The sequence below is a fragment of the Drosophila albomicans genome, chromosome 3, assembly GCF_009650485.2.
Source record: "Drosophila albomicans strain 15112-1751.03 chromosome 3, ASM965048v2, whole genome shotgun sequence".
Taxonomy (NCBI): Eukaryota; Metazoa; Arthropoda; class Insecta; order Diptera; family Drosophilidae; genus Drosophila; species Drosophila albomicans.
The window spans coordinates 48,770,906-48,796,267 of NC_047629.2; the positions used below are offsets into that span (position 1 = coordinate 48,770,906).

General features: G+C 39.4%; 3 protein-coding genes across 8 annotated transcripts in view; all 3 read right to left on the minus strand.

The window, feature by feature from the left end:
• Positions 1 to 13,210: 13,210 nt before the first annotated feature.
• On the minus strand, positions 13,211 to 16,157 carry LOC117569954 (ATP-dependent RNA helicase DDX54). Its single transcript, XM_034251324.2, has 6 exons — positions 16,061 to 16,157; positions 15,450 to 16,002; positions 15,051 to 15,394; positions 14,586 to 14,996; positions 14,240 to 14,521; positions 13,211 to 14,174 (listed from the first exon to the last, which is right to left on the minus strand). Exons 1-6 carry the CDS (start codon positions 16,061 to 16,063, stop codon positions 13,266 to 13,268), a joined length of 2,502 nt encoding a protein of 833 aa, XP_034107215.1. The 5' UTR covers positions 16,064 to 16,157; the 3' UTR covers positions 13,211 to 13,265.
• A 223-nt stretch (positions 16,158 to 16,380) lies between these two features.
• LOC117570612 (ankyrin repeat domain-containing protein 18A) lies at positions 16,381 to 19,462 on the minus strand. The gene is made up of 10 exons (XM_034252372.2): positions 19,147 to 19,462; positions 18,931 to 19,083; positions 18,673 to 18,870; positions 18,391 to 18,603; positions 18,100 to 18,217; positions 17,965 to 18,045; positions 17,611 to 17,903; positions 17,467 to 17,552; positions 17,335 to 17,404; positions 16,381 to 17,273 (listed from the first exon to the last, which is right to left on the minus strand). Exons 1-10 carry the CDS (start codon positions 19,276 to 19,278, stop codon positions 16,770 to 16,772), a joined length of 1,848 nt encoding a protein of 615 aa, XP_034108263.1. The 5' UTR covers positions 19,279 to 19,462; the 3' UTR covers positions 16,381 to 16,769.
• A 1,386-nt stretch (positions 19,463 to 20,848) lies between these two features.
• The window catches only part of LOC117572637 (uro-adherence factor A), a 73,695-nt gene continuing 69,181 nt past the window's right edge, over positions 20,849 to 25,362 (minus strand). For all 6 annotated transcript variants that reach the window (XM_052003443.1, XM_034255605.2, XM_034255604.2 and 3 more), the window contains 4 exons: positions 23,884 to 24,490; positions 23,642 to 23,804; positions 22,704 to 22,810; positions 20,849 to 22,643 (listed from right to left, as the gene is read on the minus strand). In XM_052003443.1, coding sequence (XP_051859403.1) covers positions 21,479 to 22,643; positions 22,704 to 22,810; positions 23,642 to 23,804; positions 23,884 to 24,490 — 2,042 coding nt within the window. In that variant the 3' untranslated portion in view covers positions 20,849 to 21,478. The remainder of the gene's footprint in view (positions 22,644 to 22,703; positions 22,811 to 23,641; positions 23,805 to 23,883; positions 24,491 to 25,362) is intronic.

Here is a 25,362-nt window from a genome sequence, read left to right on the forward strand (position 1 = left end):
GACAGAGCAGGAGCGACTGAGACAGGTTACAAACACTCTCGACGTCTCTAATGTCGGAAATGATTAGTTGAAATTCCAAACTGGTTCGCTTTTGTGGCTACTTTTAGACTTCGAGTTGTTTCAAGCTTTGCGCTTTGGGCAACAAGCGAAATTTTCCTACTCTTTTGGATGCGTCGCCACCAGTTGAACAACAATTTGTCCAACAAAGTTTTGCAAGCGTAGCACACATTTTAGTTTTTTGTGTGTTTCGCCTACAGGTGGATCGAGAGTAGTTCAGCTCTTATGTCACATTCGACATTTTTCAAATCATTCAACATATCGAACGTGCCCTGTTTCTTTGATTTCCCGCTAAAGCCTTCCTTCCAAATACAATGGAATCATAACAAAAACACACACAGACACAAACAGCAACTTGCCATACCTGAGAATTGTAGCGCAAACAAAGCAGCGAAACTTGCTGCGAACTCGAGGCAGAGGCAGAGGAAGCGCGCATGAATACGAAGTGCCAAAATTCCTAAATAACATCATTAGGCAAACTTTTCGAGCACAATAACATAAACGAAAAGAATAAAGCCGAATCGAAATGAAAACGAAATTACTGTTGAAACCAAAAACAACGTTGCGACCGCAAACGAAATAACGACAACAAGAACTAAAAACAACAGCAATAACAGCAAAAGAAACAGAACGCAAAGCCAAAGCAGCGGAACTTTTGCAATAACAACAACAACACAACAACAGAAGTCGAGCTTTTGGTTAATGGCGCAGTCAGAGCTTGAAGCGTAGCTCAATGTGTCGAAAAGAGACAACGCTAACGATTTATGTGTATGTGCTCGTGTATGTGGTTTATGTTATGTGCCCATTGCTGCTGTTGTTTTTGTTGTTTTGCGCTCCTCTTCTTGCACCTTGTTAGTTTATTCGCACTCGCGCACTTTGTTATGGTTAATGCTGCTTGTTATTGTTGTGCTTGAAAAAGTTCAACGACATCTTTCGCTCTCTTTTTGGCTGCTTTGACGCAGCACATTCTGCAAATGTTAACGGACTTTGACACAACAAAGATGCACACTAAAAGCAGCAGACAGAGATCAAGTAAAATGCATTAGGATTGAGCAAAGGAAAACACAATTTGAAGTCAATGCACGCTTATCGCTCGACTATAGAGCAGGGGGGTAAAAGGGTGGTAAATTGCAGCTGCCACACTAGGGCAGGCAGCAGGCGGCATTTCGATAAGCGGCCAATGGCCAGCAATTAAACCAGGAAACGTGCAACTCGTTCACGCATTCCACGCGACACAAACAAACAACACTTAAATGTCACATTGTCTATCTCTGTCTTGCTTGTTATTGCGGCACGTGTCGACACACAATGTACGCATGTTTGTCTTGTGTGTTGTCTGACTGTCTGTCCCCCTTCCACATGCATGTTTTGCCTACCTGCCTCCTCTACTTATCTGTCTATCAGCGATTGCAATCAAACAACAAGAAAGCAAGTTGGCAGCTTTCGTTTGGAGCAAATAATTGCCCTTTTTCCTATAGGGAAATTAAGCTGCGAAAAGGGCAATAAATAAACGCAAAATGCAAAAGGTGCTCAAGCTAACTTTCCGCTTCGCGTGGGACGCACAAGTCACAAAGTCTCGCTGGCGTAGTCAAGGTGTCAATTTGGAATGCTAATTAAATTCTTGGCTTATTTCAGGGTAATGTCAATGGACTGAGTTGGGGGTCAATTAAAGGTGTGACTGCGCAACATATTTTGATTTATTTGGTGTCGTGTCGAATATCTTATCGTCTTTTCGGTATCTAAACATAATACAAATAGTGCTACAGTTGAATTTCTTATCTCTTTCTCTATGCATTCCACATAGTTGGGGATCAAAAATGCAGTGTGGCCGCAGCTTACAGCTCAAAAAAGGACATGTACAGCCCCGCACATGAGAACGATCAGCGAGAAGAACAAGAACGAATATCATAAGCAAAACATAAATAAAAAAAAGAGCAACTCGTTTTCCCCTCCCTTGTTGTTTTGTGCCCTTTTTCAGTTGAAATCTAAGTAGCCAGGCAAAAAGAATGGCAGGTGAAAGAGGAACTTAAATACACACATATTCTTATTTATGCATGCTTGCATGTTGTTTTTGTGTTTACCTTTTTTGCTGTTTATGTATTTGCAACAGTTGCAAGATTGAGTATATAACGAGTAGAGTAATTCCTGCTTTTGCGGCGTCGTAATCCACAGTTTGTGCAATGCGTTGCTGATGTTGTTGGTGCTGCTATTAATACAACTATTTATGTTGTTACTTTTACACTTTCACTTGTTGTTGTCGATGATGTTGTTGTTGCTATTAGAAATCACAAACGAGGCGAAAATATTTCAATTATTATGTTTCGCTCTCCTACACACACACATACACACTCAAACATGCACCCACACACATTCGCATACACACTTAGCGAAACGATAACAAAACTGCAGGTGAAAATTATGCGGTCACATCGAAAATTTGTGTTTATGAAAAGTGCCAAATGCGTAGTGCAATTTAAGCTTGCTAACAGTTGTTATTGTTGCACAACAAGTACAAACAACACCAACAATAACACAACACAGCAGCAAAGCGTATACAACACAGCGTTACGCACACAACGACACCAATTGCGGCTTTGCAAAAAAATCTCGTTACGGCTTTGGTTGTGTTGTTATTGTTGTTGTGTGTGTAGGTAGGCAGCGCGCTAAAATCTACACAAGCATTCAATCCGTGTGTGAGTGTGCGTGCATGTAAGCGCATGGATGTGTGTGTGTCTTGTTCGGCACGTACTTTTTGCGTGTGTGTACGCCTGTTTCTTGAAAAAAACGGCAAATTTGACGACAGCAAAGCAGACGACGACATACAGCAGCACACTTGATTCAATATTTGAAATATCTTGCTTATTTATTAATCAATGCTTTTTATTATCATTCGCTTTGCATATTTGTTTAAGTGGACGCGCGCACTTTTTTCTTGCTTTTTGCTAGGCAGACGATAGACGACGGCAAAAGGCACACCTAAATACATACATATGTATTTATGTATATACACACATACATACTCGCATCAAAAGCAGAATCAGAATTTGAGAGACGCGACGCGCACAAATCGTATTTTTAATTTCAACTAATATATTGCGTGAATATCAACAATATGCTATATTTATCATAGCGGATATTATTGTTTAACAGTGTGCGATAAAAAACTTGTATTTTTTCGACGTTGTTTTTGTGTTTTCCACACCACTGTACGAACAAATTATGCGACAAACGAGCGAGCGACCGACGCGACGTCCGACTCGTTCAATTATTGTTTTGCTACTGCTCGATACACGGCAGCGTGACCGCAAGTCGCAAGGCAAAATGTACTAAATTACGCCCAAAAATATACCACATGCATTACTACTATATTGGTTGCATTTTGTTAATAATGCTGCAATTCTGCACAATTGTGTACAAAACTACTTATCGACTCGTCAGTTATTAATATAATTGCATTTTGAAAAAAATAGACACCAACATAAGCAGCATAAATACCTCTTTGGTATTATTCGTATTTTAATACCACTTTCGCGTTGGGTAGGCGCGGCACGATAGCGCGTGTTATCGATAAGTATGCAAGAGGGCGCGCGGCGTATTCATTTTAATTGGTTTGTATCCTACAGTTTGATGAATACCGCATTTGTTTGAGTTGAACTTTAAATACATTTAAATGAGTAAATAAACGTACTGTTCAGCATAATTGTATGACCAGTAACGTTTAAGTTATGAGCACCAGCAGCTAAAATATCAAATTTCGTATTAATGGGGACAGGCCTCGTTAAGTGCGACAAGAATGTCGAAAGTGATTGAATCCTTGGATAAACATTGTGGTCATCAATTCTAAACGCTTCCTCAGCATAGTGTGCAGACAGTAGTAGTAGTAGTAGTAGTAGTAGACGGTTGTAGACTATTAGATTAGGGTGCAAGCAACCCCTGAGTGGCATGCACGTGCTAACCAGTGAGTAAGACGCCGCCAAATGCCTGTTGAACCCTCGCTTTCCCTTCTCTACCGCGTTTTGCGGCACATTTATTTTCGCATGCCATTTCATTGATAAAAATAACATGCAACTAAGAGACAGTAGTTATATATAGATACTATATGGAATGGGTGAATGACTCATCCAATGTCAACACTGGCAAAAAGGAACCTTTGATTGACTGATTGATTGGCAGGACGAGCGACCTCTTTTCTTGTCCATCACTTTGGGGCGCCGGAAGTTGTAAAATGCCATAAATAGCGAGTTGTGCTATATTAACGAGAATTTCGCATTTGGCAAAGCAGTTTATGAGCTATTTCCAGTTAAATAAATATATTATATGCTCAAGACGCTGCATTCGCTCGATTTATCTTTCTTCTTCGTTTGAGTTTGCATCTCGAACAAAATGCCATAAATTGAATAATGCGTTTTTAAGTGACGCTTAGACGCATTCTTCAGTAAATTGTGCAATTGTTAAAGTGCCCGTCAACAATGCGGGATCGACGGACAAGTCAGAGGGACAGAGAGACGGAGTGACGGACAGAGCTGGTAGCATGCAACGGGCTTCGGACTGCATTGCTACAAATTAGACATCAACTCCAAGTGTTTCGGAAACATTACACACGCATAGGCACGCACACACACACACACGCACTTACACTCACGCACCCGCCAGATAAGATCTTGAGGCGCAGATTAGACAGAGCGAGAGAGTGAAAGAGAGAGAGAGAGCGGGAGAGCTGTGTTCAAGTGGTACAGCTGCCTACGACAGTTCAACAATCTGTAAATAGGGAGAAGAAAGATGCATCCGTTGCCTGGACATTTCTCAGACATTCTTCAACTAGTTTAAGTCGTTGCTGTAGCCCAATTTAAGCGCAAACAAGTAAGAAAGTTACAGTCGAGTGTGCTCGACTGTGAGATACCCGCTACCCATTTTTAATAAAGGCAAAATATTGCGGTATCATTTTCAAAATATACCGAAAATACTAAAAAAAATACTAAAAAATATACCAAATGGTATATTTGGTATATCGATATAGTACACCATTCAAAATATACCATAAACGGCACAATGTGCCAGATTGTCGGCCAAAGCAACTCAGACCCCTAGTAAGTAGGCGTTTTTCCCATACAAAAGTATTTCCTAAATAACTTCGACAATTTTTATCTGATCGCAACCAAATTTTCAGAAATCATAACTACTATAGTAATTATAGTATATACCAAAATTCGCAGCTCTAGCTCTAAAGTTACGCTTGTTATTCGATTTTTTTGATTTGCAGGGGCGGAAGTGGGCGTGGCAAAAATTTGAAACAAACTTGATCTGCGTGCAAACATAAGAAATGCTATCGAAAAAAAATTATAGCTCTATCTCTTATAGTCTCTGAGATCCAGTGTTTCATACGGACAGACGGACAGACATACAGACACACAGACACACAGACACACAGACACACAGACGGACAGACGGACATGGCTAGATCGTCTCGGCTATTGATGCTGATCAAGAATATATATACTTTATAGGGTCGGAGATGCCTCCTTCTACCTGTTACATACATTTCCTGCCGGCACAAAGTTATAATACCCTTCTACCCTATGGGTAGCGGGTATAAAAATATAACATGCAAGTTACAATATTCTTCGCAAGCCGAAGTATAAATACTCTATCCTTACTCTGTCCACAAATTTATAATTTTTAATAAATGTAAATATTGCAAATTAAATAATTTATTATCGAAACCGACCTATAAATACCTTGATTTTACTCTGCCCACAAATTTATAATTTTTAATAAGTGTAACTATTGCATAATAATTAATTTATTATCGATCTAACTTATAAATACCGATAATTTACCTTGCCCACAAATTTATTATCAGAATTCATACATTGAATGTCCTGTAACTGAATTTAAACCACAAAAAAGAAAACATCCAATATGTACTTATAAACAACGCACAGACTTGAAGATACACTTCTGAGCGGCCCCAAGAAAAAGTACAGACTATGAAGAAAGACATAAGTGATCAACAAAATAGAAAAAAGAAAATAAATTTAAACCAATTTTTAAGTTTATTGAAGTTATAGATTTCTATATTTGTATTTTATTATGAATTTTAACGTTTAATTTTTTTTTACTAAATAGGAAAGGTTTAAAAGTAATACCATTTTATTATGTCAGGTGACAGATAATGTCTTAAAATTTATAGTTTGTGAAATAATTAATACAGAAAATGTATATAGCAGCTGTATTAAAACAGGTCCGATTTGGCTAATTTTAAGAAAGATACTACGTATAGCAAAAATAAGCAACTCTGCAAAGTTTCAGCTCGATAGATGTCAAACTAAGCGACTAAATCGCATATTACTCCGCGGACAGACGGACGGACGGACAATAAGAAATCAAAACCAAAACAGTTTGTCGCCCTTATGCACCACATACTTGTGAACACAAATTATCATGCTAACAAGAGTGTATTATAGGCTGCGTTGGCGTTTTTCCCCAAGCTCCAAATCCTCCCCAATTGGGTACACTTCCCTTCCCCATCAAATGTGCCAAAGTTAAAGCCAAATACATGATTGTTTGGTCACAGCATGGTGAAAAGAAAACAGAGCATGAAATGCTCAAATAAATGGTGGAGTTTTCGTTATGGATTTTCGCTTGTTCAAATAATATTCGCCACAGAGTTTGCACATTTAGCATATCGATCCATAAGCATGACAAAATGCCACAGCTGGGAGAGGTTCAAGTGGGATGCCATTTTGAGGAACGTTGTACCTCAATTGAATTTCTGTTTCGAGTTCATTAAATTTTGCAGTTCCATAGAAGAATTTGCTCTCTGCCCGCATTCCACAAACTGAAACGAAGCGAGAAACGAAAACAAAAAATCTCTGCCCGAAAATGCCAGAAAAATAAAATGAAATTTAATCAAATCAATTATGAATTGCCTGCAGAAGAATTATCACACAAACAACTCACACACATTGAATGATTGCTGGGAACCGAGACACACAAAAAAAGCGAAACGCAGTGAGTGTAGCTTGAGGCAGGGGCAGGAATGGGTCTAGTGCAGCTCCAAAATAAAAAAAAGAAAAAAACTGACGAGACAAGCAAACATACAAAAGGAAATTAATTTTTTATTGTATTTTTTTATAGCTTTCAATTCGGCCTGCGGGCCTGAAAGTAGGGATGATACCCACAACAAGAAAAAAGAAAAACTATTCCATTGCTGAAGGGAAAAAAAAAGAAACTATGTTATATGCACGACAGTTAATTCAATTTACTGTCTAATTAGTGGGTATAGATAAAAGAAGAAAAACAAACAATGTAGCCCTGAAGCCAACAACAATTTACTGCATCAATTAAGATTGCTTCGAATAAATACTTGGGATTGTTTTGATACTTTTACTTTTAAAGAAAATTCCCGAAAAATAGCAATAAATAGTAAAATGACTTCTAAAGACATAGAACTGGCTTAAAAGGTAATATTATAGCTGAGTATCAATCATTCTTACAATGTATAAAAGGAAAAAAGATTTAGGAATAACAGGATTCTAATGAGGACAAATTCCTGATGAATTTTAATGATCCATTTGCAATTACTTCCTTATAGATTGTTTTCGAACATTCCTTTTCGATTTCAAAATGATAGATGTTATGTGAAATGTTTATAGATAAATTTCCACAATTCTTTTTTAGATTCTGAATCATATTTCATAGAAATTTTACTTGGTTTGAATCCATTCATAAATCTGAAATTGGGAACATTATCTTATTAATAGCAAATTTAAATTTTAACAAAGTTTGATAATAAAAGAATATGAATTTCATCAACTCTTTGGTAGTTTCTATAGGCTAGATTTCATTACAAAGATCCTGATTTTAATTTTGGAAATTTGAAATATAAATTTTCAATAGTAAAGCCAAGGTCTAGTAAAGTTTCATGAGGATAATATGAATCTCAACAATTCATTGTGAGTTTCTACATATGCTAAATTTTGTATTCATTAGAGCTGAAATTTTAAAGATCAACTGTTTAATGCTGAAGTCACCTCTTGGCAAAGTTTCATAAAGAAAACTATAAGTTTCTAACAATTATTTGTTAGTTTTATTACTTGATTTGAACCCATTCATAAATTTGAATTTTGGGATCCACATTGTCAATAGTTGTCAATTATAAATCTCAACAATTCATTGTTAGTTTCTATACATGCTAAATTTCCTTATATAGATTTTATGTTGTGGTTTTTTCATTCATTAAGCTGAAATTTTAAAGATTAACTGATTAATGCTAAAGTCAACTCTTGGCAAAGTTTCATAAGGATAGCTTTGTCTTCTTTAATTACACACATTAAATAAAATTTAAAACCAACATGAAGCTTTATATATGAGACAACCACATTGAAAGTTTCATAAAGATTAATTTACTTTACCGATGCTTTTAGAGAAGGGAATGCTAGAATTTCGCAATGGATTGCCAGCAGGTAGGCAAGAATTCCATTAAGAACAATGAAGGAAAGTGGGAATAGTGTGTTGCATTGAGTGGCCCATTCGAACGATTAATTCCCCAGCTATTCAAAATATTGCTTCAATAACAAGGCAACAAAGAATATGTGTGTGTGTGTGGGGCCTTTAGGGCGCACCCCAGTGGGCTTGATGATGATGATTTCGTAAAGTGTTTTGATATAAATACCTGGCGAAATGTGTGAAATACATATATAGTAAATGTGCCTGGGGAATGTTTACCGAGTCGGGCCTGCAGCAGCAGCGTTGCACATATAAATCGCAGTGCCACAAAATTCCATAAACATATTTTCAGCATTTAAAAGTGGAGCAAATCGACACAAATAAACGAAGAAGTTCAATGCGCGAGACAAAGTGTCGTCCCCACTTCGTGAATATTGATAATAAGTTCAATTCCAAAGCTTCAGAATTTTTTTGGGGGGGAATTTGTGACACGCCTAAAAATACACATTCGACCGAGGGGAGCTTCTCCCCCTTCCCTCCACCCAATTCATTTTATAGGGCATGAAATGCCTGCTGAGCACAAGTGCAGCAGAAGCACTTTTTCCCTCTTATTTTATGTACATCTTCGATGTTGTACTTACCCCAAATAACGCCTTGATGCTTCATTGGGGTGCTGTGAGTGTGTGAGTGTGTGTTTTGGAGCATTTGTCACTGGTGCCCATTAAATGGGCATCGCGAAACTCCAAAATCATTGTTGGGGTTGCTAAAAATAAAACCCCAAAGCGACAGATACGATCAGACTGTGTTTGCGTTGTCTTTAGTTCTTCCCTATAAATGGGCGACTATTTATACTTAGCGACCCATAAGAATATAATATATTAGGCTGTTCCTGAAAGCAGGAACCGCGCGCTGGCATTTTCAATTAGAAAGAGCTTTGTTATTGTTCGTGACAAGTCCACAATTAATTGGCAGCTGACCTCAGAGAGATTCTTCGAGTGCCCCTCGACATGTCATTGTCAGCTGCACAAGCTCTCTATATATGTATAAATATACCAGACTATATAAACATTGGAATACTCTGCGGCGAGACTTTCGTAATCTCAACAGCAGCAGCAGCAGCAGCAGCACATTGATTACCATCGAAGTTGGCCAAGTGGCGCCATGCCACGCCCCCCTTTTGCACCAGACATTAATTAATTAGGCAAATATTCTAGATTCGAAACCCCTTCTCACCACACAAACAGACAGACAGACAGACAGACAGACAGACGGACAGTCAGACAGGTCTAAGGCCAATTTAGCCAAAACAATGCAAACGTTTGTATTGAATTTGTTGTTTGCTATTTCATTTCCATATTCTCTACCTCCATCTATAGCTCTATCTCTGTCTCCCTCACTCTCACACTTCTGCTGTGATATATAGCAGATGTAAATCGCATTTTTCTAGCGAAATTGCAATTATATTTATTTTCAAGGCGCTTCAAGTGGTTGAACTACTTACAAGCTGTCATTCACTGGCTCCTTGACTACAAATGATCATCTTCGTCTGCTCTGATGACGATCAACACAAATCGTTCTATTCTATATGTTCTTAAATGTCTTAATGATTAAAACTGAAAGTATTCCTATTTCGGAGAAATATCTAGAAAAATGTAGAACAAATGAATGAGCAATCGTTTGAGAATGTTCTTGATTTGTCTTTTTCTGATACTACAAATAATTCTACGGACATTATTTCTAATGATAATAACCTTCCAGTAATTCTAGTAGTAGTATAAGAAAAGTTACAATATGTAGAAGTAGAAGATGAAAGTATTTCAGTGGAAGAATAGTAAAATATACTTCTACTTCTACTTTTACTTTTGCCTTTACTTTTACGTCTACTTTTCTTTCACCTCTACTCTTATCTACTTTTATCTTCTACTTCTACTTCTACTTCTACTTATACTTCTACTTCTACTTATACTTCTACTTATACTTATACTTCTACTTCTACTTCTACTTCTACTTATACTTCTACTTCTACTTTTACTTCTACTTTTACTTCTACTTCTACTTTTACTTCTACTTTTACTTCTACTTTTACTTCTACTTCTACTTCTACTTTTACTTTTACTTCTACTTCTACTTCTACTTCTACTTCTACTTCTACTTCTACTTCTACTTCTACTTCTACTTCTACTTCTACTTCTACTTCTACTTCTACTTCTACTTCTACTTCTACTTCTACTTCTACTTCTACATCTACTTCTACTTCTACTTCTACTTCTACTTTTACTTCTACTTCTACTTCTACTTTTTCTAGACTTTCTACTACTATTTCTAACAATATTACTACTGTACTACTACTCTTCTAGTGAAATAATTTCTTTTTCTACTTCTACATATTGCAACTTCTTTTATACTACTACTAGAATTACTACTTAAACTTAGTGCGTTATGTATTCTGCTGATCTATCTATTCTCTGTATGAAATATATACATACAGGTAAGTTGATTTCGGTATTATCTAAATTTATTCCTATTATATTAATATTATATAATATATAATTTTATATCTCATTTAATGATGAAAATAATCTTTTAATGTTATCGAAAGGATTATAGAATCAAAATTTAAAAATTTGCATATTATTATACTCGTAAAATAATATCAACACTTTAATAATATACACTTATACTTCTAATACTATTATAGTACTCCAACAACTATTTATTCTAATACCTTTTTCTACTACATAGAAACCTCTTCTACTTCTTCCACTACCACTTTTACTTTAACTTCTAATTGAATTTTCCTTCCATTCACACTTTTACTATAACTTCCAATAGAGTATTATCTGTTTACTATCAATAACTAATCTATTCATTCACACAAAAGACTTCTCTGTTCTCTAAAATTTGCAATGTTTCATTATCATTGTATAAGTACTTTACTTTTATTACTACGACATCCCCCTTTCCTTTATTCCTGCTACCATTGTTCGTTCAATCTTTAATCTTGCATAACCAATTGTAGCACCCCATCGAATTTAATAAAAACATCTACAAATTTCGTTGGCAATTATTATAAAATTTCCATTAGGTCCCTGGCTGTAAACTGTAAACAGCTTGGCAAACAGCGAGTGTCAAAAGAGATCTTGCTGAAGTAACGTACAATATTATGCCTTCTGGTGTATGAGTTGAAAGAGAGTATTGGAGTACTTCATGGCCTGCGGCGAAACAGAAACAGAATCAACAACGAGTGAAATATGAGCATGTTGAAGAGAGTGTCGGACCGGGAGTTGGAGTCAGAGTCGGAACAATCGGAACTGTGCCAGAGGGTTGCTCTTGTTGCTCCGCTGCTGGATGCACACACATATTGTTTATTGTCGGGCCGTTGGCCACGTGACCCTGGCACAGGCACAGGCCCCGGCGTCTGTCAAATATCTGTCATGACGCTGCAGGCCGAAAAAGGAACGAAAGAAACACCCTTCTAGTCATACTCGTAGGGGGAAACCATTCACATACGGTACAGTCATCACAGCGCAATTGGGGTGGCAAATGCAACAGTGAGTTGATTGATATTTGCTGGATTTTTAAAGTCTAATTATAGGCTTAGGGGCTGCAAGCTGACTGCGTGACTTTAACTTTAACTTTAACACCAACGCCTCGCCTCGCCTCTGAACATCTGGCGCTTGTTATGCGGGTTGAATCATCATCAACATCGGACTGATCTGACTTGCTAAGATGAATGATCCGCTCGTCTGAGTCGACTGACTGCAAGATCTATCTCCGTGACAGCGGTTTACTGCATTTCCCCGCAACAAACCAAAAGTAATTACTAATAAACATTTTTCTGCTTTCTGGGACGCAACGGGGTGCAAAATGTCTGTATTTGTCCTAGTCCACGTACGTTCTCTGTGCGTGTGTGCGTGACAGGAGTTTGAGGCTAGGTGTGGTCGGACTTTCCTGGAACGGTTTGTGTGTGTGTGTGTACTTGATACACACCCCAAAACAAAGAACACCAACAGACAGGCAGTCGAACAGTCAGTCAGCCGAGTCAATCGTGTGGCACTGGCCCATTGTCTGAGTGCTTATTTAGGTCATGTTCCGGGCAGGGAAGAAAGACCGAGAGACGGTGAGACAGACAGACTGGCAGGCGTGTTGTTAGCTCGTATTTAACCTCACGTTACGTTACTGACCAGCCATGGGCATACCTTTGAGCCTGATTCGTGTCAAGCAGATTAGCACCACAAAGACACCACACACAGAACGTCCCCAAAAAGCTAGAAACGTGCATAATGAACTTGGTATGGCAAATGGTAATGGGATTTGCACATCAGGAAATGTGAAATGGGAATGTGAGCAAGGAATGCTCTCTTTCCACTTTAATCATTCAGTCACATTTCCTGCCAGTTCATAAATTGTTTAACAAGTCTTGCCTCGGCGCACGTGCAACCTCTTGAGTTGCAAACGCATTTGCTTGCAGCTCTTAAATGCATATCGAGGAACAGCTCCTAAGCTGTTTCACACCACATTCGAGATTCGTGCCGCTAATAGCTTAGGTTGACAGACACAGGATCAGTGCGTTGCACTTGAAGTTCAACCGCAGCCGGATGTGAAAATCTCTACGATATACACAAAATGCACTTAACTCAACTAGAGGGGAAAAGGTCAAGGAAACAAAATGTGGTTTTCTAATTTACATGTTAGTATACAACTACAGTTTTATTTTAGTTCACACAATCGGTAAGTAAACTATTTTGTAATTCTCTTGCCTATTTGCGTCTCTTTGCTCCACCGCCCGCCGCCTTCTTCTGTGGCGCCGGCTTTGGCCTTTGGTTCTTCCGCATGCTACGTTTGCGATTCTCGGCCTTCTTCGTTGTGTTCTCCTCGTTGCGCCGCTTAATGAACTCCAAACGCATGCGAGACTTGACAATTTGTTCCGGCCTACGCATTTCCTTGTCATTGCTGCTGATGCGTTTCTTCAGCTCCATCTTAGCATTGTGACGCGCATGACGACCCACAGGATAACGCTGAGCATGCGACAACGGCTTGAAGTTGTCATCGTCGCTGTCGGCATTCTCACGCTGCAACTGCTCCTCGATCTTGGACTTTTCCTTCCATTCGTTGTAGCGACCCGTCTTGAAGGAGGCGGGAATCCAGGCACCCGACTCTGTGCGAATTTTGTTCGAACGTGGATCCTGCACCGAAACCATTTTCTTCTTGATGCGATCCCACTTCTTCAGACCAGGTTTGTGTTGAGTCTCCTGCGTTCGACTGCGATCCACCACAGTGAACTCTGCGTTGCGTGCCTGTCGCTCGAATGAGTTGATGGCGAGACCATCTTCGGTGGCCTTATCCGCCGCCTGATAAGGTATATAGTTCTCCTCATCCTTGACTTGCAATTTGCGTTTCTTTTTCTTCGATTTGTCCGCATACAGCGAGTCCATGTTCTGTCGTCGCTTGGGTGCCACAACTTTCTTAAAGGCATCGTTAATGGTTTCATCATCAACTGTGGAGGTCGTCTGTGGTTTGGCTGCATCGTCTACGCGTTGCGCCTCCTCAATTTCCTCTTTTTCGCGCTGCAGTCGAAACTTTTCAATAACTTCTGCGTGCTGTGAGCGCTTCTCCTTCATAACCACAAAAGGCGTGGACTTTTGTGTGGTATTCAACTCGAATATGGTCTGGAAATGTAAGAGAAATAATTTAATATGTTTTCTTTTCATTTTGTGTTTAAAGTTCTACTTACGCCACCCGGTCGGAAGTTACGCATCTTGACCAAAATGTCATGCTTCTCCTCTTCCAGCTTGCGCTCAGCTTCAGCCACCTTTTGCTTTGACTTGGCATTGAGTTCTTCGCCACTAACTTCAGCCGCTTGCTGCAACGCTGGCGCAGCATCAAAGAAATCCTCTAGAGACTTGAGAGCAAAGAACTTAATCTTTTTGACACGCGCATTGGCATCCGTGGAAGCCACAGGACGCGAGCTCAAGTACTTCTTGTAGGCATTCTCACTTGTGCGTAAGACACCAGCCTGTAAAATAAAATGAATATTAGAATTTTCTGCTAATCATTGTAAATCGCATTTAAATACTCACAATATGATGACTCTTCTTGATCTCCGTCACACTGAGATGCTCTTCTTCTAGCAAATCCTGTGGTATGGTGCCTATCGCAGCGTTGTCATTGATGTCGAATGGACGATTCAAAAACAGATGCAAATCCAGCAAATGAGCTGTGTCATCTGTAGAGAATATGGAATAGGCTGTTCCTGTGCGACCAGCACGGGCACAACGACCGACTCTGTGGACAAACAACTTGGGTACGCCCGGAAAGTGAAGATTGACCACATAATCCAAGCTGGGTATGTCAATACCACGTGCAGCTACATCTGTGACAATCAAGACGGAAACCTTTTTGCTGGCAAACTTTGCAGTGTTGATTTTACGTGCCGAAGGATCTAAGCTGGAGTACACTGAAGTATTGGAAATACCAGCTTCACCAAGTATCTAGAAAAGTGAAAGGATTAGCTAGAAAATCTTCAACCGTATCGCACCACTTACAAATGCAATCAGCTCTACGTGATGTTGGGTGCCGGCAAAGACCACAGTTTGTGCCTCCTTGGGTATCACATACTTGAGCAGCACTACCAACGCTGTATAGCGATCATCGGGACGACAGTAGAGAAACTTGAGAGCCAGAGCATCGGGCAGTTTGGACTCCACATCGAGACGTATTAGCACCGGATCACTGAGACCAGCGCGTGCAAATTCCACCAGCTGCTTGGGCAATGTGGCTGAGAACATGACCATTTGCCTTGAGGCAGGCAGACGATGCAGCGTTTCATTCAATTGCTCGCCGAAACCCATTTCAAACAGACGATCCGCCTCATCAAAGACCACATATTCTAAAAAAGAAGCGTTTAGTAATATGTAGACTGTGAAAATATGTTAGTCACTCACCAATTGAATTCAGCTTCAAGTCCATTTCGACACACAAGTGCAGGAAGCGACCCGGCGTCGCCACAATCACATCCGGGCATGTGTGTATGGCTGAGAATTGTGAATCCATCGAATCACCACCCAGCACCAAAATTGTCTTTAGCTCCATGAAGCGACCCAGCTCCTTGATGAACTTGTATGTCTGCACAGCCAACTCACGAGTGGGCGACAATATCAAGGCACGTGCTCCCTTTGTGGGCTCACGACGCTGCAGCTTCTCGAAGAGGGGAATCAGAAAACAGGCTGTTTTGCCGGAACCTGTTTTGGCCATAGCCACAACATCGCGACCCTCTAGGATCAACGGTATAGTTTTGCGCTGAATGGGTGTGGGCACTTTGTAACCACGTTTTGTGATGCCCTTGATCAAATCAAATCCCAGGCCCATGGACTGAAAGCCTCCGCTTTTCTTCGACTTGGGTTTACTTTTGAGTATGTCATCGTTGCCACGGCTATTACTGCTCCCACTTTGGTCCAACGATGGGAAGCCGGGTATTTCGTCGCCCTGCTTCTTTCCCTGCAAGTCAGAATGGTTTTATAGTAATTACCCAGCAAAATTGTTTATATTTACGAACCATTTCTGCAATATTTCTAAAAAATCAACTGGTTACAAATTCACACGTGCAGGCGCGGAATCAGTGTGACCGTAACTAGCATTTTAAAAATGCACTCTACAGTATAATTGAAAATACGTTATATCGATAAATCTGTTGATTCGATAACTTCTATCGTTGTTTACAGTGCCAAGCAATAATGCGAATTGTGAAGGTTGCACCATAGCGACGCCTATTGTGACGTCACAAATTTTTGGTTGGAGTACACAGGAAACCGGATAATCTGACGTCATGCAATGCAACGACCCTTTTGTGGCTTCCCAATAAGACGAGTCAATATTTTTAAGTTACAAGACTTTATTAAATGTAAAAAATATACATATACAATGTTGTAAAATCGTTCATATTCTAAGCATCTGACAAATGCATGATGGATCTCTCTTACAAAATTTGTTTATATATGCAACATTTAAACTTGAACATTAATCAATGATTTCTTTTCCTGCTAAACGCTAGTTACTTACATTACAAGTTAATGTTAATGAATTAATTCATAAATGATGTTGCTATTAGCAAAATGTAGGCCAACACGTGCGGAAGCAGTCAATACAGCAAACTAAAAATGTTCTCTTAAACCGAAAGCTTAGAAATAGAATATCTTATGTTTTATATGCACTATCATAAATGTTATGAATATTTACACGGCGTACGAAATAAACTAAATCCTTCGCTAAATGTCCACATAGTCCATTTCCACATCGGATTCACGCACCAGCAATAACTGCTCCAAACGCTCCAGCCGCTGATGCATATCCTCCTTTTCCTTCTGTACCAATTCCACGCTTCGACGCAATTCCTCGTTGTGCCGCCGCAGCTCCTGCAGCTGCCGACACATCTCATAGGATGTCAGCAGTGGCATCACATTGGGACCTTTTCCAGTCGCATTCACTTCATTGGCGCCAGCGCGTAAATTCGGACGCACTCCTGCCGAGGTTTTGTTGGCTGTTCCATTGTTGTTGCTGGCGGCACCAACAGTTGCTGCTGCTCCAGTTCCAGCTGCTGGCGTTGGACGCAGTTGTATCGTCTGCACGGTGCCCATTTGACCACGAAGCGTGCTTGTCGATGCGGGATGCGAGGTGTGTGCTGGCGTTGAATTCATGGTTTCGTTTACCAAATGCTGCTGCTCATCCAAGTTTCTGTTATCCAGCGGTCGGGCCACTGTTGGCAGCTTCAACTAGGATTGAAATGATAATTAGTAGTTTGCTTAGAATGCTGACAATATATTGAGAGCAAACCTGTCGCGGCTGCAACTGTCGCATGTTGACCAGCTTGGTGCCATCGGCTAGTTGACGCACTACACCAGAGCTACAGAGATTAAAACCGAATTGAATTAGAGGACTTTCTCTATTATAACTCATCATTCTCACCTTGCCAGCGTTGCGGGTATTTTCTGCAGAGACTTGGGTTGATCGCACAGCTTCTTAAAGTCCGTCAGCGAGATAATTCTTATATTCTGCAAAACCAGAGCCACATTTTACAGATTTTCCCCGTTGAAAGTGTTTATTGCATACCTTGTTTTTAGTTACGCCACCCGCTACAGCTGGTGACGGCGTCTCCTTTTGCTTGATGACATTCATACGTATCTTTTGCGGTGATAAATTGTGGGCAGTTGCATGATTTGTACTGGGATGTAAACCGATAGCGTTCTTTCTTAAATTATTACTGATAGTTGTTCCGTTTGTACTTTGTTTCACATTGGTTCCACGATTCGTTTCATGCAATAGCATTCGTCCACCCTCAGAGAGCACAAGTTGTCTGCCATTTCGTAGCGCCGTGTTCAGCATCTTCTTCGATGCTTCATCGTCTGCCAAAGCGAGAATACAAATTACTCAAATTGATGTGTTTAAATTAATCCAATCTCGTACCTAATTGATTGTCTTGCATCATGTCTGCAATTCCATGAGTTTTTAGCATATTTAAAGCTGAATTTCCCAGCATGTTGGTGTCTAGAAGAAAAGCTTGTTTAGTTGAGAAAGTAATATAAAGTAGCTTTAACTTACGCCCTCGCAAAGTTTCCAGCACATCCATCTTATCCTCCACAGACATGTCTGTATCTTCAACACTTCTCGTTGACTTCGGATCATCCATAATTGAATTAACTGCTTCACTGGTTTCCTTCTACAAAAGTAAGCAACAATTAGTAAAAATCAACTTAAAAAACTGGCTTAAAGTTTATGCAACTCCTTACATACTTTAATCTTAAAAGTTTTTCGCTACGTTTTGCATGTTTTACAAATAGAATAAAATTATATCAAGCATTGATAATGACAAATAATTAATGCAATGTTTACCTCCGATTCCTCGTTGAATTTGCGACTAGCCTGCGATTGTCGAGCCGCCTCCAGTTCGGCCAGAATGTCCGCCTGTTCTGTGAGCACGGCGAGAGCAACTGGAGTCTTGCCAAACTTGGATATCAAGGTGACATCCGCATGGCTTTTAAGCAGCATGCGTACTATGCTTTTGTGGCGCTTCTCCACAGCCCAGTGCAGCGGTGTCATGCGAAGCTGTGCAAGGAGAATGAATACATATTGCTTAGCCAGGCAAAGTGCAAGTAGAGTAGGGAGTTTCCTTACCATATCACGTGCATTCACAGCACACTTGAGTGCGAGCAGCAGGCTGACGATGCGTTCGTGCCCATAGTAGCACGCTAAATGCAATGGTGTGCGATCCACTTTGGTTTTTGCATCCATATTGATGCCACCTTGTAGTAGAATTTCACAGATTTCCAATTGGTTATTCATGGCAGCAAAATGCAGCGCCGACATTCCCAGCTACAAGCAAATTGTGGTGTCACTTTTGATGTTTGTGTTTTGTGGCATTTGCTAACTCACCCAGTCGGAGGCAAAGGGTGCTCCATGTGCCAGCGCAGTCTTCACGCCGGCCACATCGCTGTCCCGGGCACATTGCAACAGTTGCTTGCCCAAGTCAACGACCGTTGGTGCGGGCGCATTGCCCTTTTTCAGCAGTAGCTCGCTCTCGGTGCGCTGCAAATTGGCAATTTGTTAGTTAGCATGCACTACACAGAATTCTGGTTGAATTTCACTTACAATCTCATAGTTTAACAAATTGGACAGCTGCTGGTTTAGGGATTGGGCCTCCATTGCCACACTGCCATCAGCACGCAATGTGGCCACAACTTTGCTGTTGCTGTTTGCTGTGGCTCCAGCAGCGCTGTGCATTATTACCAGGCAAACTCTTTCAGCTGTTTCACGCGCGTATGCTCAAATAACATAACTGTGTGTTGAGGTAACTGTTTTGCGGTCAAAAATCACAACAAATTTGTAAATTTACAATGATCATCTGTGTGTGTATGCGATCACCCATTTGTTGATACTATAAGTGTGACCAATATATCAATTTCTAGTTATACCACTCTATTTGGGCGAGAATATACTAAACAAACAATTTAGTCAAAAGAATAAACATTAAGCTTACCATAAATAACAAAGCCGTTATTTCAAATGACTATTTTGGCTTGAGAATTTATTTTCTATTTTATTGTTCAAAAAATTATTATACACAAAAATGTTGACGTCTTGCGCTAACAGAGGCGTCCTAGCTACCAGCATGTTAAGCTGCTGTTATAAGAATAGTTATGTTAGCAAACAGCTGATTGGTGTCCCACGTTATAGCAAGCAGCTTTTGACAAGGTGCGCAAGAAAACGTTTATTCAAATAAGATAACCTTTGATATATGTTAATCGTCAGAATTCCAAAAAGAATTAAAAGATATAATTTTGTTCACATTTTGGATAAATATATATGTATATTTATTTATTTGGCATTAATGGTACACTTATGCTTGTATATATTTATTTACTTGCTTCCGTTCGAAAATGTACATAATATGGATGTGTTCGTGTGTGTTTCATATCATTTTTGGTTGATTTCCAAACATTTCTGGCATTCGTACATCGAATAAATTGCTCACAATCAGTCATAACCAAGTATTAACCACATTTAACGCATTCAATAATATGTATACTATACGTATTTATGTGTGTTGTATGTATAATTATTATGTATGTAGTATTAACTTTTGCAATTATTTATTATCATATTCTTTCATTTGGGTTTTCTTTTTAAAACATTTCGAACATGTCGCCCTCTATTTTATAGTTCCACGTGTGTTCTCAAGTTGTTTATTCCGACAACTTTTTGAATTCTTGTCAATCGAATTCGAAATTGTTGCAGATAAAAATGTGTCGTCTAAATTTAAATGATAGGATCGGCACACAAATAACATTTTGCAAAAAATCAATAAAATTCTAATCATTTCAAAGGTTTCTTACAAAGTCTATTAAATAGTAAATTGCTTTCAGAATTTGTTTTTTGTTCATTTTGTTTTTCAATTTCATTTTTAACTTAAGCTGGTCTTACGCATTTTAACTAATTGTTTTTTTTGGCATATACGAGTGTTTTTCTTAAGAAAAATTAAATTCGCTCATTTGTTTTGAAAATTGTTTCTCTGTTTTTTTTTTGTTAACATTAAATGTAATTATTTTTTTTTTGTTTTTAAATTTTTTCTTTTTTTTTTTACCAAATTCACAAGGAACAATTTAATTGAATAATGCTCGCTTAATATTTTTCTCTATGTTTGTAACTCATTGAAACTACATTTTATTTTAAATTATGGCTATATAACGCATATTATTAATGCCTATGAATATGTATGTATGTTCTTTTGTATATGCTATAAAATGTCTAATTTCATTTCATTAATTTCCAGCTAAGTTTTGGACTTCCGCATTTTTTCTTTTTTCAACAGGTGTTTAATTCCATTGCTTGGAGCTCTGAAGGCGCCAAAAGAATAACAGGTGCAAAAAAAAGAGATAATGATAAATTATCAGAAAACAGAAAAAAAAACGAAAAGAAAAACGACTTTATAAACGATTAGAAACAAAACATATTTATTTTAAGCTTATGACAAGAATCAAAATTAATTATATACAGATAACAGACTTGTCGGATTTTGGTTAATGATATCAGAAGAAACAAATAGTTGGAAACACCATAACAAAAATGAATGGAAATAGTAAATATCAGAGTAAACTTAACTTAAATGATACGAATAGTAGTTGCCTTACCTGTATTCGCTCTCTATTAGTAAATGCAGTTTAAATATTATGTAATTTATAATAATAACAAATATCTTTTTATATATACTTATATCGTGCACGCTTTTTTTGTTGCAATTCTTGCCGTGCTCTCATGCCCCGCCCCCGCCCCCCACTACGACGACTTTCTACGTATCGTACTCGTATATTGGTTGTATGATTATTGCAATTGCAATTGTGATTGCGATTTCTATTTTTGCATTTTTCTTGTTGCCTTCAAATAATAATTATGTATAAATAGTATGTGTGTAGTATTTATGTGACTAAGCAAATGATGAGTCCACCTCTTGCTGCTGTTGTTGTTGCTGCTGTGCGGCAGCGGCTTCCACCATTTCGATGGCTGCCACACGTGCTGCCGTCAGCGTGACATCGGCATCGAAGCCCGGCTTGTGCGTGGGCGACTGACTCGGTGTGCAATTGGTGCTCTTTGGCTTGCGGAACCAATTGCCAATGCGACGACGTCCGAGTGAACCGGTCGATGTGGTCGACAGCATTTGGGAGCCATTCGAACTATTCGAATTGGCATTCGCAATGCCATCCCGGGATTGCGATTTCTTTGGCAGCGTATCGCAAGAGCGATACGGCGACTTGGCTGGCGAATCGGGCACTGAACTGTCGCCACTTGCAGACGTGCCTCCGCCATGGGCTTGCTCACAGTCTGGCAACTCGTAATCGGATTGATCGGAGTAGTCGCCGGGTCGCTCATCGTAGTTGTATTCGCAGCCAGCCATCTCCGAGACGTACAACGCCTTGCCGCCAAAGTTACGCTCCAGGGCGAGCGTATTGAGAAAGCGATGCTTGCGATTCGCCGAACGGAAACTGAAGTCATACCACTTGTCTCGAGACTCGCAATAGATGCGCAGCGAATTCTTGATGGTGTGTCCAAACATTTTGCCATCGCGCACATTCACCACACGACAGCGATCGAGGAAGATGCGTCCCTTGTAGATGAAATGACTCCTCTTGATGATGTCCCGCTTGCAGTAGATCAGCTGGTTGTCGAACAGAAACAGCGTGCAGCTGGTGTTCCACAGATTCTGCTTCTGGCGTGTGGCATCTACCTGCAGAAAGAAGCGTGTGCTATGCAGATGCAATGGCGGCCCCTTGAAGTTCTGAAAACTGGCCTGATGCCGAGCTATTGTCTCGCTGTGGCGTTTGCCTTCGTTTACAGCTTCGGTGATGCCGCGCATCTTCTCGAGCGCACGATTCACCATCTCGTGGGTATCGGGCACATCCAGTTGGAACACATCATGCTGCTCGCAGTCGAGTGTCTCGGTTTGACCATCCACCTCATCGTTGGTGCCATTGTTGCTTAAAGCAGACTTGATAATCTCGTTGAGATGCAGCGGATAGCGACAGATGCGCTGCACGGGCGCCAACAAATGGGCCGACAGCGGCAGCTCCGCAAGGTTCTGCGACTCACGACAGCTACGAAGGAAGAGTCGAAGTTAGTAATATGATTAATGTAGAGTGAAAGATTAAACTTACTTCTCTAAGATGGTGCGTGCATCTTTGATGCGGTCGTAGGATTCGAGTTCGATGAGTGCACGTGGATACGCATTGCAGTACGTGGAGTAGCAAAGGAATCCCTTGTGCTGCAAAGAAATAATAGGGAAAGATTAGTAAGAAACAGGTAAGATACAAGCGAATATACCAAAAATATGCTACAAAACAAATAAGAAAGCTAAAGTCGAGTAGCTGAGCACACTCGAGATACACGATTTTTGCTGAAAATATACCGAATCAATATACCACAAAAATACTACAAATATACCAAAGGTTATATTTGGTATGCAGATATAGTACCTTATTCAAAAGTATATTTTGAGTGCAAAATATACCAGTCAAAGTAACTACGACCCCCAGTAAGTAAGCGTTTGTCCATACAGAAATATTTCTTAAATAACTTTTACAATTTGTATCTGATAAAATACTAAAAATAAACCAATGGCTATATTTGGTATCAAGATATAATACTGCATTCAAAATATACCATATAGTGCAAACTATACCAGCCAAAGTGAATAAGACCCCTAGTAAGTAGAATTTTTGCCCATATAAGTTTTTCTTAAATAGCTTTTACAATTTGTATCTGATAAAATACTAAAAATATACCATAGAATGCAAAATATTCCTGCTCAAGGAACTAAGACCCCGTTACTTTCTCATACAAACGTATTTCTTTAATACCTTCTACAATTTGCATCTGATCAAATACTTAAAATATCCCTAAGTCTATATTTGGTATGTTGATATACTACTACATTCAAAATATACCAGATTGTCAGGCAAAGCAACCCGCTGTTGACGCAAGAATATATATACTTTATATGGTTGGAGATGCTTCCTTCTTCCCAAAGTTATAATACCCTTTTTCCCTATGGGCAGCGGGTATAAAAAGCAGTTTTAAGGAAAAGTGAACTTACCATCTTGAGAAAGACCTTGGACAGCTGATTCTGTTCGATGCCCTTGCGCAACGCCTCGAGGAATCGACGCTGAAACTTGTAGATGGCTGTGATGTTGGAGAAGATCAGGCGAATGCTGTTCGGTGAGAATATATCGATGCGTTTGCTCATCGCCGGCAAGTATCTGAAAGTAGAGATAACGCGATAAGTTAGTAAATGCATTTCAAACAGTTGATATAACTACTCTATATTTAGTGACTTACCCATCGCATATGGCTGCCAATAGCTTGACGTAATTGACCTCAGTTTCGAGCAGCTCCCTCACAGCACTGCGACGCAGAACATCGCAATTGTCGAGCGGGACAGCGATGCGTGCGGAGGGTGTTGTTGTTGTTGTTGTTGTGAGCATCGCATCGCTGGGTGGTGATTCGATCACAATGGTTGTTATATTGCTCTGATCCATGGTCATGGTGTTGTTGGCCTCATCCTCGTTGCTGCCACTGCTGCTGTTCAAATCCACAACTGGAACTGGCATTTCACTGTCATCCACAACGACATTGCAACATTCGACGGCTTCGGTTGCTTCCTCCGCCTCCTCGTGACGCGTCGTTGGCTTTTGGAGATTGTAGAACGCATCGGTTTCGGGACTGTGAATGATGCGCACAAAGTCCTTGGGGAACCAGCCCAGTTCCGGATCGAGTATCTCCTCCACTAGGCTGGCATCCTCCTTCTTGATGCGACCGAACCACCAGGGACCGACCTCCTTCCGTAATATCTCGATGAGTGTGCCACGCTCTAGGCCCAACTCTTGCGGTCCAGCCGCCGTGAAGTTGTACAGCACTTCCGCATAAATGGGATAGTAGCTGTTGGCTGTGGGGCAAATGGAGAAACGAAGAGAGAAAAAAAACAAAAATGCGAGTTGCAATCCATTAGTAACACTCTCGACGTCTCGACGGCCAATTGAAGTCAATTGAAGCGATTGTGCATGCACTCAAAGAAAATGTTTTCATCTCATTTCTCCAATCTACTTAGCGTACACACATTATTTTGCCACAAAAATGCATATTTTACATATTGCCTTAGACATTTATTTTTAGCGTTGAAAATGTGAAATTGTTAAACGGTTAAATTGAGCTGCACTTGTTCATGATTTATATGTATTTTAGATTTACAACCTATAATTATTTTGCACATCGAACTCACTAATTTTGAAAATGTTTTTATGACGATGCGAATAACGTATTTCATTTGGTGAAATGTTCAATTTGTAATATTTAACAAAGTGAAAAGCGTATTTTATTATAGAGCTGCACTTGTGCATGTTTTATAGTTATTTAAGCATTCATTTTTCCAACAGACACAAATTTTTGTAAATAGTTTTGTGGCAATACAAATAACGAATTTTGCATAGTAAAATGTTCATTTACATTTTAAAATTCTTTTTGTTTAAAGAAGCGAAAAAAAATGTTATTTTAGAGCAGCACTTATAAATTTTTATGGTTATTTAAGCATTTATTTACATTTACATTTTTTGAATTAAATGAACTAAATTATTGTTATTTAGCAAAGTGAAAAATGAATTTTATTGGACTGCAACTTGGATTTGCACTTGTTCATATTTTATGGTTATTGAAATTAGATTTTTCAGACTAACATTTTTTTTAAAATGTTATGGATTCGGCTTAGTAAAAAGTTACTTTAAATTCTGAATCTGTTATCGTAAAAAGTCAATAGGTCTTAAC